The sequence below is a fragment of the Colius striatus genome, chromosome 5, assembly GCF_028858725.1.
Source record: "Colius striatus isolate bColStr4 chromosome 5, bColStr4.1.hap1, whole genome shotgun sequence".
In the NCBI taxonomy this organism is placed as follows: Eukaryota; Metazoa; Chordata; class Aves; order Coliiformes; family Coliidae; genus Colius; species Colius striatus.
Window position 1 is genome coordinate 13,496,531 of NC_084763.1, and position 18,563 is coordinate 13,515,093.

General features: G+C 43.4%; 1 protein-coding gene across 1 annotated transcript in view; it reads left to right on the plus strand.

Annotated features, from left to right (window-relative positions):
• The window catches only part of HECW1 (HECT, C2 and WW domain containing E3 ubiquitin protein ligase 1), a 181,930-nt gene that overhangs the window by 44,990 nt on the left and 118,377 nt on the right, over positions 1-18,563 (plus strand). The window contains exon 3 of the mRNA XM_061996514.1: positions 7,412-7,506. Within this exon, the coding sequence (XP_061852498.1) occupies positions 7,412-7,506 (95 nt within the window). The remainder of the gene's footprint in view (positions 1-7,411; positions 7,507-18,563) is intronic.

The window sequence follows — 18,563 nt, forward strand, 5'->3', positions numbered from 1 at the left end:
TGCATCTTGAAGTTTGGCATTTTGGCTTAAATTTAGTTTGGATTAGAATTTTACTGGATGTTCTGCTGCTTGATTTTGAGCTATTACAGTTTCTGTGCAAAGATTTGTGCCCAGTATTGTTGATAAGTACTGCTCATCCTTAATTCTGCCTCTGAGTTCTTTTTTCATTCTTGCTTGGAAGCGTTCTGGTAATCTGAAAAGCAAAATTAGAAAACCTCATGTCTCACATTTTCTCAAAGGAGGTGTTTTAACAGTCTGTTTGCATGTATTGATTCACATTGATCTAAAACCTGTCAATGCCTAGGGAAAGGCTCACACTGCTACAAGACCACTGGGTTTCAACCCATTCGCTGCAGAGTTTATCAGCTCTCTACACTTCAGCAGTATTCAGAAGCAGAGGATGGACTCCAGAGGCAGTAGCAGGTGGAGAAAGGTGGTCAGGCATGAGAGGTGCACAGGTTTCACAGGTAGCTGCTGTGATACAGCTCATACATTGTTCTCTATACTTCATGTAGCTTTCTGAGAGAGCACCTTTCTCTACTTACTCGCTCCCTCCCTGTCTTTCCTTGTCTTGTTTCTTTTTCTCTACTTTCTTGTTTAGACAGTCCTAGTATTTCTCCCCTCACCCTGTCCCACTATCTCTGCACAGAGATTCTGTTCTAATCTCAGTTCTCTCTTTCCCTTAACTTTGTCATCAGTGCCATTGTACTGCAACAGATCCTCTAAACCTCCTTTAATCTCTCTCTGTTTTGGCTTTTTGTTGGAATTCCTTGTCCTATTTTTTTTCATATGTCTTTCCCAGTTTCCTCATTGTATTCAGTCAGTTCTCCCCTACAATGACTCTCTATCGTCAGTTTGACACCTTCTGTCTCCACTTCCAGAGAGCACTCTGGCTACTTTAATTCATTAATGCTCTCGTAGCTATCTGATTATAGCGTGGTATCATATGCTCATTTATTCCCCTTCTGGGTCCTCTCTAGGGAAAGCTTTATGACTCATAACTTAATTGCTTTGCTCTCTGATTTGGTTCACTCGGTTCCCACCCACTTACCAAATACAGCTACCTTTTCATTACTGATTTTTGACACCTCTCATTTTTTATGCACAATATTTGCCCAAAAGAGCAACAACAGCTCTTTTAGTAGCAGATTGAATTGATCACAAATGCGTCAACTTTTAGGACTGACATTACTTCCTTGAGGAATTGTTCAGTGCTGAGAAATGCTTAGCTAATGCCTAGTCACCTCAGGGATTTAACTGAAACAAAAAGTATCATTGGGAGTAAATCACAATCAGACTGTAGAAGCGTCTCAAATGTATCACTTCTATTAAACACCAACTGATGCTTCCTGCCTCCCCCAAAGTCTTTCCTTGAAATACTGATTTAGGCAGTAATGGCCCTGGAATGAGGAAGGTGCGTAGGAATGGAAGTATTCCATTCCTGCAGCAGCAGGAATTCATCAGCCCATCCTATTAATTTTATCTTCTCCTGCTTCAGTGTAGCAAGGAGTAGGATGTTTGCAAGGGCTGGGTGATCACAGAGGCAGTATAGAATATTGCCAAGAAGGTTAATGTTCAGATGGTAAATTAATTTTCTGATTAATTTGCAAACATGATCCGTTCACTGAGATAACTTGGGGCTTTTCATAGAGAAACTATTTTCTGCAAACTAGATGGTTTTTTTTCTCTTCTGAGAGGGATGAAGCTCCATGGCAGAGGTGTTCTCTGACAAAACTCAAACTTCTCAGTTTTTCTCTGAAAGAGGAAATACACTCTGTAGAGTCTGGGGATGGGCTACATCTTGGCTTCTCTTCCTTCCCTGTAAGCATCTTTCCTGTGTAGCACACAGAGGTGCAGGCAGGCAGTGATGCAAGAATTCCTGTTTCCTGATCACCCTGCCTTGCCCTCCCTGCTGTGCCTTTCTGTTGGGCAGCTGTGTATTTCTGCACTTCTGATAGTTACAGCAATGGATCCCAGCATAAAACTAGGGACTGTCTTAATTACATCAATGCAGTGGAAGGCTGTAATACAGTTATGATAATGGAGATACCAAGCCTGGTGTAAAGAGAATACAATGCTATATTGTTCTTGATCCATAAAAAATGCTGAGTACTTTGGTAATTGTCATGGGCATGAGTCTTTCTGAGAATCTTTGCACATCTCATCTCTTGGAAGATTTATCAGTCTGACTACCATTTATGCTACTTGAAAGGAGAATTTAACCTCATTACTTCCTGACTTTAACATAATTTCATTAGCTGATCCAGTGAACTGCTACTCATAATTACTGAGATGAATATAAAAGTGGCATGTGTGTATTTATATCTGGGGGTTAACTGGATGACACCTGCTCCTGACTTGTGCACTGTGATGTGTAGCTGGGGCACCAGGACAGAGTTAAATCATCTCCTTTATTCCAGAACAAGCTAATCTACAAGACTAAACACAAACAACCCTTATAACTGCATACTAGGTCTGAATGCCAGCTGGATAATATTCAAGCTAATTTATATTGCTGCCTTGCCTATACTCCCGGTGCTTTCTGTTCATCTGCAGAGCCAGTGGTATCAAGCCAGTGAATGTCTGCCTCTGTTTTAGAAATTACTTGAAGGTGATTCAGGAATACAGGAGCAATATTCAGATGGATTAAAATGCTAGGACTCTGAAGTGAAAAACATGGCTCCAACAATGTTATTCAGAAAAAACAGCTCCCAGCCAAAAATAACCCGACTAGGGTCTAAGGTGGTATTTTTGCACGTAGAGATTACAGCATGTGATTTTACAAGCTTTATACCTGTTAAAGTTTTATCTGTAGTTGCCAGTACACATTTTCCCTAATATTTTCAGTCTGAAAAAGGAGGGAGAGGTCAAGAAAAAAGAAATGGTTGTTCTCCATGTTTTTAGTGCAAATTCTCAAGCTTTCAAGGTCTCCACGAGATCTCTGCTGGCAAATCTGCTTTCTGAATGAAACCTTTAATCTCATTAATCACCAACTCAAGTCCTGCCTGATGAACGGCTCCACCTCTGCCACTTTTCATCACACATTGGGTGTGATGCTTGCATCTCTCTGAGTTTTGTTCTGGCCAGTTTGCTTCTGTATGTTGGCAATTTGAAAGTTAAATTAGAGATGGTAGTTGTGTTAAACAGAGGAATATTTAATATCCACGTGGTTCTTTCCAAATATATATTCAGTCATAGAATCACAGAAGACTTTGTGTAAAGATCATCCTGTCCAACCCCTGCCATAGACATGGACTCCTTCCACCAGACCAGGTTGCTCCCAGCCCCATCCAACCTGCCCTTGAACACTTCCAGGGATGGGGCAGCCACAACCTCTCTGGGCAACCTGTCTCAGGGCATCACCACCCTTACAGGAAGAACTTCTTCCTAATGCCTAATCTAAATCTACTCTCTTTCAGTTTGAAGCCATCACCCCTTGTCCTATCACTATGGGCCCTTGTAAAAAAGTAACAAAATCATCTTTGTAAACTTTTGTCCTGGAAAGCAATATTAATATCCAGAACATTTACAAAAGGATGTATCCTTTCCTCTGTGTAATACCTTTAGTGTAAGCAGGTTCTTTTAAATTGTAGTTTCCCAAAATACGTCATAACTGATTCCTGCCTATCGGGCTACAGTGAGATTTCCTGCTGTGAGTTCTGAAAGTTGTCATACAAGGTAGTTCCTGAAGTTATGTTTTATTAACTACACGAGTTAATAAAAATGTACAAAAAGAAAAAAAACTGCTTTCTATTCTAGCGCTCAATGTTCCATGCAAACTGCAGCTAAAAATCTCCAGGGGAGAGGAAAATTAAGATCTAAATAATTGGTGGGAACTGCATATTTTAGCTATTGTGATATCCTCAGCTTTTGCTGTCTTCTCAGTGAGTAAATGAGTTAGCTGCTGAGCTGTTAAAAGTCTTGTAGAGAAAATTACAACATGAAAATTCAGTCTGGACTTGCAGTTTTTCAGTCCCACAGGCTCATCCAGCTTTTTTGCTGCCAGAAGGAAACAAGTGCTGCTCCCAGGTGCAGCAATGGGGTCGCTTGCTCAGCTGCACTGACACACCAAGTAAATCTCTTGAATTTGCAGAAGTTAGTTCAGGGCATAGTTGTGAATTAAACCCCAGGATGAGCCGTATAGCAGTTCATGGAGGTGCTGAAGAACTCAGTAGCCTGTTCCACTTTTCGGGGAGCAGCATGAACATGTACATGTCTGTGCATGTAGTGGGGGAGATGTGCATTTTCCTTGTGTGAGCAGAAATGTGCACCTGGTTAACTGATGAAGAATGAGCTGTAGGGTTGGAAAACGGCAGATGAACTGTGCTGGCACTGTGGTTCTCATGGCTGGACTGTGTGTCTCGGATACTTCCTCAGGGAGGAGTGCTGAGAAGCCACCTGGAAGTGAGAAGTACTTGAACTACCTGTGAACTATAAGATATTGGTATTTGGGTTTTTTTATTTCCCAAGTCAGCTATGAAAGCTGGGTAGGCTTTAGACTCCTAAAGCTATATCGTCTTTTAAAAACAAATCAGGATATAGTTTTTCTCCCGTGTTCCTGAGTATTCATCAACCAGCAGTCCTGGCTTACCAGGGAGGTCCCAGCGGACGGCAGAATGGCAAAGGTGACCTCCATCTACAAGAAGGGCTGGAAGGAGGATCCTGGGAACTACAGGCCTGTCAACCTGACCTTGGTGCTAGGGAAGGTTATAGAGCAGATCATCCTGAGCACCATCCTGAAACATATGTCCTGAGGACAACCAAGGGTTCAGGCTCAATCAACATGACTTTATGAAGTGCAGGTCCTGTTTGAACAACCTAGTCTCCTATGACAAGGTCACCCAGTTAATGGATAAGGGAAAGGCTGTGGATGTGAGCTGCCTGGACTTCAGTAAGGCCTTCAACACAGTCTCCCACAGCATCCTCCTGTAGGAACTGACTGCCCAGGGCTTGGATGAACCTACTCTGTGATGGGTGAAAAACTGGATGGAATGGATGGGCACATGGAGTGTTGGTGAATAGAGATAGATTCAGTTGGTGGCCAGTCACCAGTGGTGGTCCATGAGGCTCAGTGTTGGGACCTGTTCTGTTTAACATCTTTATCAATGATCTGGATGAGGAATTTGAGTGCACTTTCAATAAATTTACTGATGAAGCGAAGCTTGGTGGGTACGTAGACCTGCTTGAGGGCAGGAAGGCTCTTCAGAGGGACCTGGACAGGCTGGAGTGATGGGCTGGGACCAATTGCATGAGGTTCAGCAAGGCCAAGTGCCGGGTCCTGCACTTGGGCCACAACAACCCCAGGCAACAGTACAGGCTTGGGGCAGAGTGGCTGGAAAACTCGGAAAAGGACCTAAGGGTGTTAAATCAACACCAGCTGAACACAAGCCAGCAGTGTGCCCAGGTGGCCAAGAAGGCCAATGGCGTCCTGGCTTCTATCAGAAATAATGTGACCAGCGGGACCAAGGAGGTGATTGTCCCACTGTACTTGGTATTGGTGAGGCCTCACCTCAAATACTGTGTTCAGTTCTGGGCCCCTCACTACAAGGACATTGAGCTGCTGGAGTGTGTCCAGAGACGGGCACTGGAGCTGGTGAAGGGTCTGGATGGAACAAGTTTGATGAGGAGTGACTGAGGGAGTTGGGGATATTTAGCCTAGAGAAGAGGGAAAACATGATCGCTCTCTACAGCTACCTGAAATGACATTATGAAGAACATTTTTACCAATAAAGTTGTTAAGCACTGGAACTGGCTGCCCAGGGAGATGGTGGAGTCGCTACCTCTGGAGATATTTAAAAGATGCACAGATGAGGTGCTGAGGGATATGGTTTAGTTTAGTGATGGGCCTGGCAGTGTGAGGTTAGTGGTTGGACTTGATGATCTTAAAGGTCTTTTCCAACCATAATGGTTCTGTGATTCTATGATATCTGTATGTGTCAGGGTAAGCAATTCAGATCTATGGTTTTGAGGGTCTCCACTGCTTTTCATGTCCCTGCATTTTGCTTACATCTTGGGTGCTGCACAGTTGTTTTTTGGATCAACCAAACAGTAGATCACAGAATCATATAATCTGTGGCCAAAGTCCTAGCTCATAATATTGCATAATCTATGTGATTCTGTGAATCTTTTGTCATAGCTGCACTGATTTTGCTTTTGTTATTGGTGTTTAGGCTGCAATTTAATTTCCATGTGAAAACACTGACATTCCTTCATTATTTTCTTACATAGGCACTGTAGTCACAGTGAGCATTGTTGTGGCTTTGCAGGCCAAGGCTGCTGTTTTCTCTGGGTGTCAGCAGTAGCTGCAAAGCAGAGTGTTAAGGAAACAGGATTATGAAAGGCACCTTCATGTATGTTACGGAGCAGCTGAAAGTTTCTGTGGCATTATCCAGTTCAAACGGGAAGATGTGGATGCTGCTTTTATTCAAACAGACATTTTTCAAATCCCACAAATATACCTGTTACCTACCTACTGTCCTCACTGTATGTAGGCACATATCAACCCAGTTCATATCCTAGTTTATTAGGGAAGAAAACTCCTGCCTGTGGGCAGGAGGCCAGGCTGTGCTCCACCAGGTCACAGCTCCAGGCAAGTAAGGGAGCAGGATCACGGTGCATATCAACAATGCACATCTATTTGTGGTTACAGATCATCAGAGAAGCTGGCTGAAACTATCTTTCCTTCTTGTAGCAGACAAGAAAGTGGATTGTAAGGGGATGTTTAAGAAGCAACTGATTTCACTTCTTGTGTGCCTTGATTCAGTTACTGAAATGGATTTCCCTCACAATGAATTTCTCTGAATATCAATGCATGTGGCAAAAAGCAGCACTGTGAGTTCAAAATCATGGTCTTGTGCTCTTCACCTAATCAAAATCTTTCAGAGTCAATGGAAATAAATACACTAATGTTGGGTCTCATGGTACAATGCTGCTTATGAAAAATGCTTTAATGTAGAAACTGCCAAGAGCAGTTAATATGTGTGGATCTACATCCTTGCCCTGATGAAGGCCAAACTAATTGGCTCAGTGGACAGCTATGGAATCTTGTCCTACAGAAGTTTCTCATTTTCTCTGCACATTAGTGTTTAGGATGTCTGAACAGGGAAGATTTCTCTGTCCCTGCTTCCCTTCATTTCTACAGTAGCTAAAGGATGCTGATCTAAGACTCTAAGGTCTGTCTGTTGTGACTACAGCTCAGAAGAGGTTGAGGTTTTAACTGTTGTAAGTCCCAGGAACTGAGCTCCAAATTTCACTCTGGCAAAGGGGAAGACTGGATGCAGGAGGTGTCTTATCATGCTAGCCAATCTGGAATGAACCGCTGGCAGTTTAACCTCTCGCCAGTCTTGTGCCTGTGATTGTGCAGCTTCTTCTTGGCAGTTTTTCTAATCTAAAATAATTCCCTTTTTTTCAGCTGAAACGAAGATCTGCTTCAAATACTACCATGGTGTGAGCGGGGCACTCCGAGCCACCACTCCGAGTGTTACAGTGAAGAACAGCGCAGCTCCCGTAAGTCATGCTGACCTTTTATTTCTTTTTCCTGTGTATGTTCTCTGTTTTCACTGTCACTTTTCTTCTCTGCTTTGTGTACTTTTATATGAAAATTGAACATAGTGTTTGCTCTGGTATGGAGATTTGGGTAGTTTTTCAGTTAAGATGTAGGTTTGTATGCGACGAGAATGTAGATTCAGCTCTTAGTCTGACCTGGGACAAGTCCCACATCTTAGCTGTGGCCTATTCTGTATAGTTATCTTCTCTCCACTGAACGTGGCAAGGCTTGAGTGATACTTCTAGAGGATTTGAGATCCTTAGGTGATAAATACAGTAAGTGTCTAGAAAAGGAATAAGATCTTCCTGGTTGACAGCATTTTTTTCGAAGTCAAGGCATGAGCATTTTCATGGCAGTGCTTCTGAGTTCCAAGAATAGCTATGGTGTGACACACTCTCATCAGAGGTAAGAAGTCAACATTCAGGACCCAATCCATCAAAGGACTGAACATCGTTTTTGACAGATTGATGCTTCATTGAGAGCAAGTTTAATTTGCCAGAGTTTATGTGATGGTTTAGCCCTGGTTGGGTGCCAGGTGCCCATTAAGTCATTCTCCACTCCCCCTCCTCAGCTGGACAGGGGAGTGTGAAATATAACAAAGAGCTCATGAGTTGAGATAAGGACAGGAACATCACTCAGCAATTACCATCATGGGCAAAGCAGACTCAACTTGGGGAGGATTGGTTTTGATTTATTAACAAGCAATCAAAACAGAGAAAGGAAATGAGAAATAAAACCCAAATCTTAAAACATCTTCCCCACCCCTCCCTTCTTCCTGGGTTCCTACCTCCTCCCCAGCCCAGCAGCGCAGGGGATGGGGTTTACAGTCAGTTCATTACAGGTGGACTTTGCTGCTGCTTCCTCTCAGGGGGAGGCCTCCTCACACTTCACACTGCTACACTGTGGGGTCCCTCCCACAGGACACAGTCCTCCATGAACTGCTCCAATGAGTCCTTCCCACAGGCTACAGTTCTTCATGAACTGCTCTGGCATGGGTCCTTCCATGCAGGCAGCTCTTCACACTCTGCCCCAAAGTGGGTTATCCACAGGGAAAACAGGTCCTTAAGGAACAGACTGCTCCAGGGTGGGTCCTCCATGGGAGATCACAAGTCCTGACAGCAAAGCCAGTCTGGCATGGGCTCATCTGTCCCATGGGTTCCCAGGTTGTGTCAGCAACTTGCTCCAGCATGGACTTCCCACAGAGTCAAGCCTCCTTCAGGCATTCACCCGCTCCAGCGTGGGCTCCTCCATAGGCTGCAAGTGGATCTCTGCTCCCCTGTGCCCTCCATGGACTGCAGGGGCACAGCTGCCTCACCATGGGCTGCACCACAGGGCACAGGGAGTCTCTGCTGTCCTGTGCCTGGGCACCTCCTCCCCCTCCTGCTCCACCAACCTTGGTGTCTGCATAGATGATGTTCTCACGTTCTCACTCCCTTCTGCTGCTGCTGCAGTTCGGGATCTGTGCAGTAACTTCTTCCCCTTCTCCAATACATTAATCACAGAGGCTTTACTTGAAACACTAATTGGCCACGCCTTGATCAGTGGTGGGTCCATCTTAGAATTGACTGGCACTGGCCCTGTCAGCTACAAGGGAAGCTTCTGGCAGCTCTTTGTGGGCCACCTCTGTAGGCCTCCTGCTATCAAAACCCAGCCACACAAATCCACAACAGCTTATCAAATCACTGTGGCTCAAATTACTCTAAAAAGCTATTTAACTTACCTGGTTTTGGCAAATTTTATTGCCCTGAGAATTAAACCTTTTTTTAGAAGCCCTCAGAGAGTCTTGCTGCTCTCCAAAGCTTGTCTGGCATTGCTGACAGTGTTTCACAGTCTGCCAGCTGTCTTGGAAGAGATCTGCATGAGCTGAGGAGTTTTACTTCAACCAGCATCAGAAAAGGTCTAGCTTCAGATGTTGTATAGTCTGGAAGATGGGTTGAACTGTCTTACCTGTGGGTGTATGTAGGCTTCAATGATCATCACCAAAGCTTAATTTTTTTAAGTTTTAACTTTTTTTGGGGATTTTGGGGGTGTTGTTTTGTTTGCGTTTTTTTCGTTGGGTCATGTTTTGGCCTTTTTTTTAACAGTCCAAAGTTAATATTTCTAGAAAGACTGGAAGGTCTCCCATGCTGTCAGTTGGCTGGGTCTGATTGCACCAGGGCCAGGAACGATTAACTTTTTCACCCTTGACCAATGTAAAGATTTTTGGTGGTATCTGTGCCTTCTTGTGATGTGTATAATAGCTGCAGATTGGATGCTGGGTAGGGGCTGCTAGTGTATCTTTTAAGAATAAAAGGCATTCATGTCTCAATCCACCTGTCTGACATGCTCATGATGAAGCTATTTATCAGTTTCAGAGCCTGGAAAATTTCCTTCAGCAATCTTTAGAGGAACATTATGATGTGGCCTTGGATATTTTCATTGTGTGAGATGCTGAGAAGTTCTTTTGAGTCTGTAGTGCATGGAGTCTGGTTGACTCGGGACTTGTTGTTTCTTTCCTGGTTATTATCCATTTGGGAAGAACAATCTATGTCATTGATTTAGTCCCAGTCTTTTTCAGAAAGGTAACCCAGACAACCAAGGCAATAAATACCAGTAGGCTGAGAGATTAGATATTTTTTTCACATCCTCATCCATGTCTTAAACTCTTTTTTTTAACCAGTTAAGCAAGTTTTTCAGGTCTAGTGATGGAAGGATCACTCTTTCATCATTAAGTATCAACAATATGTTTTAAAATGTAGAGGATCTGTGCCTTTGTAGTATGCAAAAACATAATCTCTCAGATTCTTCAGTTGAAGCCTTTATACCTGTAGAGAGAAGGAAATAAAGCAGCCATTCACTTTCAGCTGAGCAGGACTTGTGTTTAAAAGAAAGTCCTCTTCCTGCAATACACATGATCTTCACAGAAATCAGATGAGAACCATATATTATGACCTGCAGCTGAGTACACACCTGAAAAAAACATGATTAAATGTGGTATCAGATAACAGTTTTCTGTTTGAAGGCCTAACCAGTGTCCATGGAAATAGAATCATAGAATGGTAGGGATTAGAAGGGACCTATAAAGATCTTCTAGTCCAACACCCCTGCTCAGGCAGTTCCACCAAGATCAAGTTATACAGAAATGTGTCTAGGCAAGTTTTTAAAAGAGAAGGAGACTCTACACCCTCCCTGGGCAGCCTGTGCCAGGGCTCCCACATCCTCACAGGAAAGAAGTTTTCCCTTAAGTTTAAGTGGAAATTTGTGTTCTGGCTTCTTCTCATTGCGTCTTGTCCTGTCACAAGATACAACAGGAAAAAAGAAACATGCCAACCTCCTGACATCCACCATTTAGATATTTGTAAATATCTAAAATTGAGTTGTTCCAGTCCTCAGGTGCAGGACTCTGCACTTGTCCTTGTTGAACCTCATAAGGTTCCTCTCTGCCCAACTCTCAAGCCGGTCGAGATCCCGCTGAATGGCAGCACAGCCTCTGGGGAATCAGCCAGTCCTCCCAGTTTGGTGTCATCAGGGAACTTGCTGAGGGTACACTCTGTCCCCTCATCCAGGTGGTTGATGAAGATGTTTAACAAGACTGGCCCCAGAACTGATCCCCGTGGAACTCCACTGGCCACAGGCCTCCAACTCGATTCTGTGCCATTGATTACCACCCTCTGGGCTCTGTCATTCAGCCAGTCCTCGATCCACCTCACCATCCACTCATCCAAGCCACACTGCCTGAGCTTTCTGATGAGGATGTTATGGGAATTTACAATGTCAAAAGCCTTGCTAAAGTCAAGGTGGATGACATCCACTGCTCTCCCCTGCTCTAGAGAATAACATTCTCTTCATCTTCTATTTCTCCTATCTTTCCAGGTTGTAGAATAGTCTATATGGTTTTTGCCAGTATCCTTTGCAGTTCAGAGAGGCCAGCAGTGATGTACATGCAGCATCACTTTCTCTGCTGTTTCTCTTCATTGTTTTGCTGTGTGACATAAATATTTGGTGCATTAAGGCAAATACTGAGAAGTGAAGACAACATAAGCAAAGAAATGGCAACCAGTGTTATACAGTGTGAACCTGGATGGATCCTCCTGCATGTGTGCAAGAGGGAAAAATACTACTATAGATTAGAAAACTGCTTTAGAGTTTAGAGGGAAATATTGAGTTCGTTCTTATCTGTGTGAAGACTTTCAGCTAAATGTGATCCTCCAAATTCCAGTCCCAGCTGAAACCGTCAGATGGCTTTCTCCATCTGTCTCTCTGCAGTAAATGTCCAGCCTTTATTACTAAAGTATTTGAATGTTTCACAGTATTGTGCACAATTGGAAAGTGATGTTACTCTCACTGCACAGATGAGGAAGGGAATAACAAGGCATTTGCCCAGCTCTAGGCTTTTCCTGGTTCTTGTGTGCCTCTGCGTTGGCTGCTGCTGGGGCATGGGCAATGCCATGTGAAGTACAGGCATCTATAGAACTACAGACAGACATAGGCACTCACTTTTGACTGTGATTTCACTGTCAGTGAGTTCCAGACTTTTGGCTTTGGTGGTGGTTTTTTGGGGGTTTTTTTTGAGTGGAAGGAGAAAAAGTGAGACAAAAGTGAGAGAAAGTGCCAATTAAACTGCCCTACCTCTTTTAAAATACAACTTTCTAAATAATAGCTTATAACAATGATCAGAAAATTCTTGTCCAAAAGAAGCAGCAAATATTTTGGTTTTCACTTTGTTCTGCTTATCTGTCATCATCCAGAGAGTAAATGCACAGCTTTCTGCGTTCATGTGGCAGCATCCCTCTGCATGCCCTGGCAGTGGCTCTGCAGTGAGGTGTGCTGGGTGGGCAGCCTCACTTCTGGTTTTCCTGTCTCTAGAATCATCATGTGAGCATGACTAGCAAGGAAGCAGTAGCTTGGTTTATTTTCCCCTGTTCCTCTGTGTGATCAGTTAAGGGTTGTGTCAGTCTCATACCATGGCTGTAGCCCATCTGAGGACCCTGAACATTCTTACCCTGGTGAGGCTTGACACATAGGGCCCTGTATCATCAAATTGGATGTATCAAATTACTACACTGTTTTCATTGTTCCAGTGATTCAGAGCACTGGCCCAGGGTCCCAGGCACGGCATTTCTCACAGTACCAGCAAAAGCTGTGGTCCTCTGACTGTTGTAGCCTGGATGTTGAAAGGCACTCTGTTCAGGGGGAACCTTTGCCAGGTCCTGGGGCAGGTTCTTGCACATCTTTTCTGCTGGAAGAGGAACACCTGTGGCTTGTGCTTGTAAATTTACACTTTTTTGCAGTCAGTAGGAATTTTTGCAGTGGCTGTGGGGCCTTAGCATGTTAGAAATAATAGCTTTGCAAGAAGAAAATCTCAAACAGGGATCCTGATGTGAGGGTGTAGGGGCTGAAGGTTTTCAAAAAGCTGGTTGCTTTGAACTAAAGGGAATTTTGCTGTTGAAGTGATGACATCACAAATTCACCCTGAAGCTTAGGCTGTCAGTACAGAGACAAAGCAAACGAGGCTTTGTGTATTTGACACAAGCAAACCTTTTCATTTAACACAGCTTGGGAAAAAGATCCAGAGCAGGTGTCTGCTGAGATGCAGCATTTGGGAACAGGTGACCTTCTGGGGACATTGCTTTCACTGCTGGCACAGACTTATCTGCAGCTGATGCCAGAGCCACCCAAGCAGGGTCTGTCGGCCTCCAAGCGTATGGCACCTCCTTCAGCAGGGACAGCAGCTGGTATATCAGCTGTCTGGTGCGCATCCTGTCCTGTCTGTCAACAAGGCCCACAAACACCACTAACCAGCAGCATCCTAATGCCCCAATTAGAAAAAAAAACAATGACAAAAACCTCTTGCAGTCAGAGACTGGGATTTGCTGCAACTGAAAAGGGAACAAGCTCGAAATAGTTGTGCTGGGGGCTGTAAGCAGTTGCCATTCTTGTTCTTGCATTGCAGAGACTGTAACTGGCAGTTAAAAGGAATCTTGCTTCCAGAGGGGGAAAAAGTTGCTGTGTTAGTTGGATATCTTTGTATATCACCAATGGCACCTTAGGCTGAGTAGCATCTTGTGGGGTTTTTTGTGTTATGAATGTTCTGCTCCATTTGAGTTTGTCTCCTTACGCTGTTACCCAATTATTAGAGCTACCTTGCCTGCTGCTTAGGAAGTCTGCAGCTTGTTTGTTGGTGAAAAGGCCTGTCACATTTTATCACCTGTGAATCATCAAGCTTGAATAGCTGGGAACCAAGGGCAGTGTGCTTTGGCCAATTCATACATGGCAAGAGCGCAAACATGAATGTGGGGCAGCTGAGAGGCCTGGGGGCAATGTCAGTAAAACAGAGCACCTCCAACACAGGGGGAAAAAAAGGAAAATCCTTTGTAGCTTCTTTGTTTCCTGACAGCCGTGTTGCTTGTGTACAGTAGTTTATGCTACTAAAGCATCAGGACCACCAAGGTATGGGTAAGCAGTTTTCTCAGTATAAAAGAACATCTTCACAACATCTGGATCATTCCTCTATTTGTTACTCTTCATTTATTCATGATGTTGTCGCCAATAATTCATCTTTGCATCAGGCATTGTAAAGAAGGAGGCAAGTTGCAGTAATTAACTCCAGCACAGGCAACCTGGTATCTTGCTTGTATGAAAAGGATTTAACCTGAATGTGGCTCTTTTGCAGTAAAATAAAGCAGACATGAGAACAGCATATAGAATGAGAAAGAAAAACCTTTTCCCCCAAGAGTTTATAGCCCAAAAAGATAAATTGGATACATCACAAAAGACAGTAAGTGGAGAATCAATGTTCTAGCCTCAGGACAAATGTCTCCACTAAGTGTGGAGCATTCACTCACTGTGTATTAGATGCAAAGAACCATGGCAGATGGAACCTCTGGAGCTTTTGTGCCACGGTTCCTGTCTCATAGATCATGATGGCACTTGTCAAATACATTTAGTGTTGTGGGGAAAGCTGTGTAAATTGGAGCTAATTATTGGAAGAGACCTTCCCTCCGTGCTTGTGTGGAAATGCTGTCTCAGCTGGGTTTCCCACAGCAGGAATTACTGCTTGATAAGCTGCTGCCATTTCTGGTGACTGATCATTCCTGAAGACTTCCTGTGGTAAATATTTGCATTATGCGCTGTCACGTCAGAGTATGGGCTGCTGAGGGGTATTTGATGGTGAAGCATTCTGCCTTATCTCCATCCATGTGCTTCAAGCTAGGATTTTATGAGTGTGCACATGCAAGCAGCTGTATCTCTCTTTCTGTCCAAATGCTTGATTATAAAATCTCAGCTGTTTGTTCTTTTTCATTGTCTTACCTTGTGATTGGTGACTTTTAAAACTCTGTGTTTCTCTGGCATTGCAGTGAAATCAATCAAATGGTCTGATTTTGAGAGTGTAAGAATAATTATACTTTGGGAAACAGAGGATAAAGAGGGAGCAAAAACTTCCAGTGGCTTCTGCACTGTTCAGCAATTGAGGTTTACGGAAAACACAACATCAGTTAATCATGTCAAAGAATGCAAGCCAGGTACATCTTCACAACTGTGAGAGGTGTAGCTTGAAAGGCTCAACATGTCCAGGGAGAGAAGCAGCACTCCTCTGGAAGCTATAGGTATCTGTTGATGACTGGGCATTTGTCAGGACCAAGTGAGAGAATCCCCTTTCCTTACATTGAGATAAGAAGTAGCCAGAGCTGCCTCAACTTGCACCTGCCTTCAAATGCAAGGTAAGAAGTAGCATTGTAGTACCACCTTTATTCAACCCATCCCTGTACGCATCTTCTCCTATTTTGATTACCTGCAAAGGAGATGGAGTCATTCAGAAATGAAAGAGTTGAAGCACAATGAGCAGGGGAAGTGACTGGAAATAGCTGGGAGGAAGCAGTCAAATACAGAGTGCACTCTGCCAGGGCACAGTCCTTTCTTGATTTAAAAGAGCATCTAACAGAAAATGTGTATGCCAAGAAACAATTGTGGATTACCCATTCAAGGTGAGTGATTCTGAAAAGTAGGTGATCCATAACCTGTGGGAGGAAGGTGATCTGTGTAGGCTTATCTGTCAGAAAAAAAACTGCCTGTTTTTGATTTTCTCCTGATGTGGTATTTTTTACACAAAAGCAGCACTGCTGGCCACATCTCACCTTCCTTTCCTGCTCATACGTTGCCACTAGTGTAGGCTAACATCATGAATTGGTATAACATGAGAATATAAGTCTTTGAGTTTGAACAAGCTGTTGCATTGACTGTGGAGTTGCTTCAGCATTTTAACAAAATTGCTTTTGTCATTGTTTTTCTGGAAGCATGCAAGGAGCAATTTGGTCATTTTGTGTGCAGAACAACATTATGATGTCTGGAGTTAAGAAGGTGTAATGGCTCAGAGTAAGCTCATCAGAGGGAGAAGTGAGAAGTGTAGTAGTACCTCTTAGTAGGGAATTAGCAAAGATTTACTGTGTGCACAGGAAACATTAGCACTTTCATGTTATGAAGTCTGGTGCACATTCATACACTTGTTTTGAAATGTTTTAGAGAGAGGACATTAAAAGAGAGAGCAAGGAAAGGATTAAGACTAATACAGAAATGTTTCCATTAATACTCTGTTGTTTTCAGCACTTCATATTGCAGAATTACCTAAGATTAGGATCTATGGCAGTAAGTGCTGCTGAATATTATACACTAGCCATTACATAAGCAGCAGCTAACACGCATTGAGGGAAGTTTCCTGTCAGAATTTTTTCCCCTAGCTACAACATGAATGATTTTTAATAGGAGAATGACCCTCAGCATATTTGTTACAGCTGAAAAATTTAATTCATTTATTTATTTTACTTCCATTTTGCTTCATTACAAAATCATGATAGTGTTTTACAGCCTGACTTGGCGATCCTCAGTGATGCCTGAGCATACTTACTCACATGAGCGGCTTCCTAATAGTTGCACAGTTGAGCCTTTAGTTCAGTGTAATTACATTTTTGGTTATGCTTTTCTGTATCCTAATTAGCACTGATTTGAGGAATGTGAAGGTTAATGACATGTCCAAATTATTTCTTATTGCCACCTCAGTAACGCGTACGTTTTTCCAGTATCCAGATACATAAAGACTATTGTATTTACACTGCAATTACCCTGTCATGTAGCAAGTACTCTATTTAGATGAATTAGTGGAGTTGGAAAGCGTAACCAGGGTATAATTGGCCTCTAACTGCAGCATAGCTACAGTCACTGTGTTACAAATAATAACCTTTTCCTTCCTTTTATTTCTTCTGCTCGCATTTTAAATTGGGATGGTTGGCAGGAGATTTTCTTTAAATATTACGAAGCTTATTTGCGCTGAAAGGCTCCTCTGAGTGCAGTTCAATAATCATGGCTTTTACATGCCTGATTCAGTAAAGGTGTGGAGCACGTGCTGAAACTCCACTGCCTTTTCTGGAAATGTTTAAGGATTTTCTTCCAAATTGGCAGAATCTTTCAAAATGGTATAGAACTACCAAGCCGAGTCACTTCAAGCAGCATTCTTCTTATCACAGGCTTCAGGTGTGTCAATAGGTAAAGTGACAAATAATCCACTCCCATTCCCTATCTTGATATCAACTTTTTCAGCTCAGTGTGGTTAAAACTGCTGTCACTTCCCCTTCATATATTTATACTACTTACAAGAGGTAAGTGCTCAGAATTTCTTATCTAACAAGCACAAATTTAGCTAGGGGGTTAGAAACAATTTTCTTTGTGAAGATCGGCATTGATTTCCTGAGCAGCAGCAGCCTGTAACTCTCAACATACAGGTGATGTTCTTTTTTTATTGTTCCAAGCCAGGAGGAATGTCTCTGCTTTCCAGCACACTACTGTTTGCATATCTAAATGCTATTTAATTTTGCTGTCTTCATAATTTCCTAAGCCATATATATGAAAGATGGAGGTGTAGTGTATTTGATCATCAGGATGAAATTGAGCACCTAAGGTTAAGCTTGGTGCCAAAAAATCATAATAAATGCAATAAATGGGCCCAGAATACTCTTCAGTGCTTTTTCTGCACTTAATCACCTGCATATCTCATATGCATCTTCAAAGACTGCAGGTCTGGGGCAGAAGGGAAGGAGCTGTGTGTGCATGGGTGGTGGTAGCACGGGGCAGGACTTGGCCCGGACGTGGGGCCTGCCACCAGGGAAGACGAGCTGCTTGCAGGCCATGCCGCTGGAAACGGCCGACATGGAGCTGTGTCAAGCAGCAACTCTGCATGCAGTGCTGGAACACTGAAAGCCAGTGCTCGTTTGCATCCTGTGGTGAACCCAAGTGCTGTACTAGAACAGGAAAATATTAGTCCTATGTATCAAATTTGTCCCTGGCAGAGTAGTGGACGCTTGGAGCAGAGAAAGGCTGTGTGCGTGTGAGCATGTGTCCTCAGAGAGTGGAATGGGAGTTATCTCAAGTGGAATTTGCAAGGTCCTGTGACTGTTATCTTCAGTCCTGTTTTATCAGTGCAGGCAACCTTAAGCACCTGGTAGCTTCAAGTGTAATGCACTACTGTAGGCATAGCTGCAGTGGATTTAAACAGGGAAGATATGACATAAGAAAAAGCTGGCATCTGTGAAATGATAAGGCCTCTGCCCTGGTGAGGCCTCATCTGGAGTCCTGTGTCCAGTTCTGGGCTCCCCAGCTCAAGAGAGACAGGGAACTGCTGGAAAGAGTCCAGCACAGGGCCACCAAGACGATCAGGGGACTGGAGCATCCTCCTTATGAGGAAAGGCTGTGGGAACTGGGGCTGTTTAGTCTGGAGAAGAGACTGAGGGGGGATCTTATTCATATATGTACAAGTATATAAATGGTGGGTGTCTGGAGGTTGGGGCATCACTTTTTTCCAATGTATCTAGTGACAAGACAAGGAGTAATGGGATGAAGCTGGAACACAAAAAGTTCCATTTAAGCATAAGAAAATACTTTCTTATTCTGAGGGTGAGGGAGCCCTGGCACAGGCTGGCCAGGGAGGATGTGGAGTCTCCTTCCTTGGAGGTCTTCAAATCCCATCTGGACATGTTCCTCTGGTGAAGCT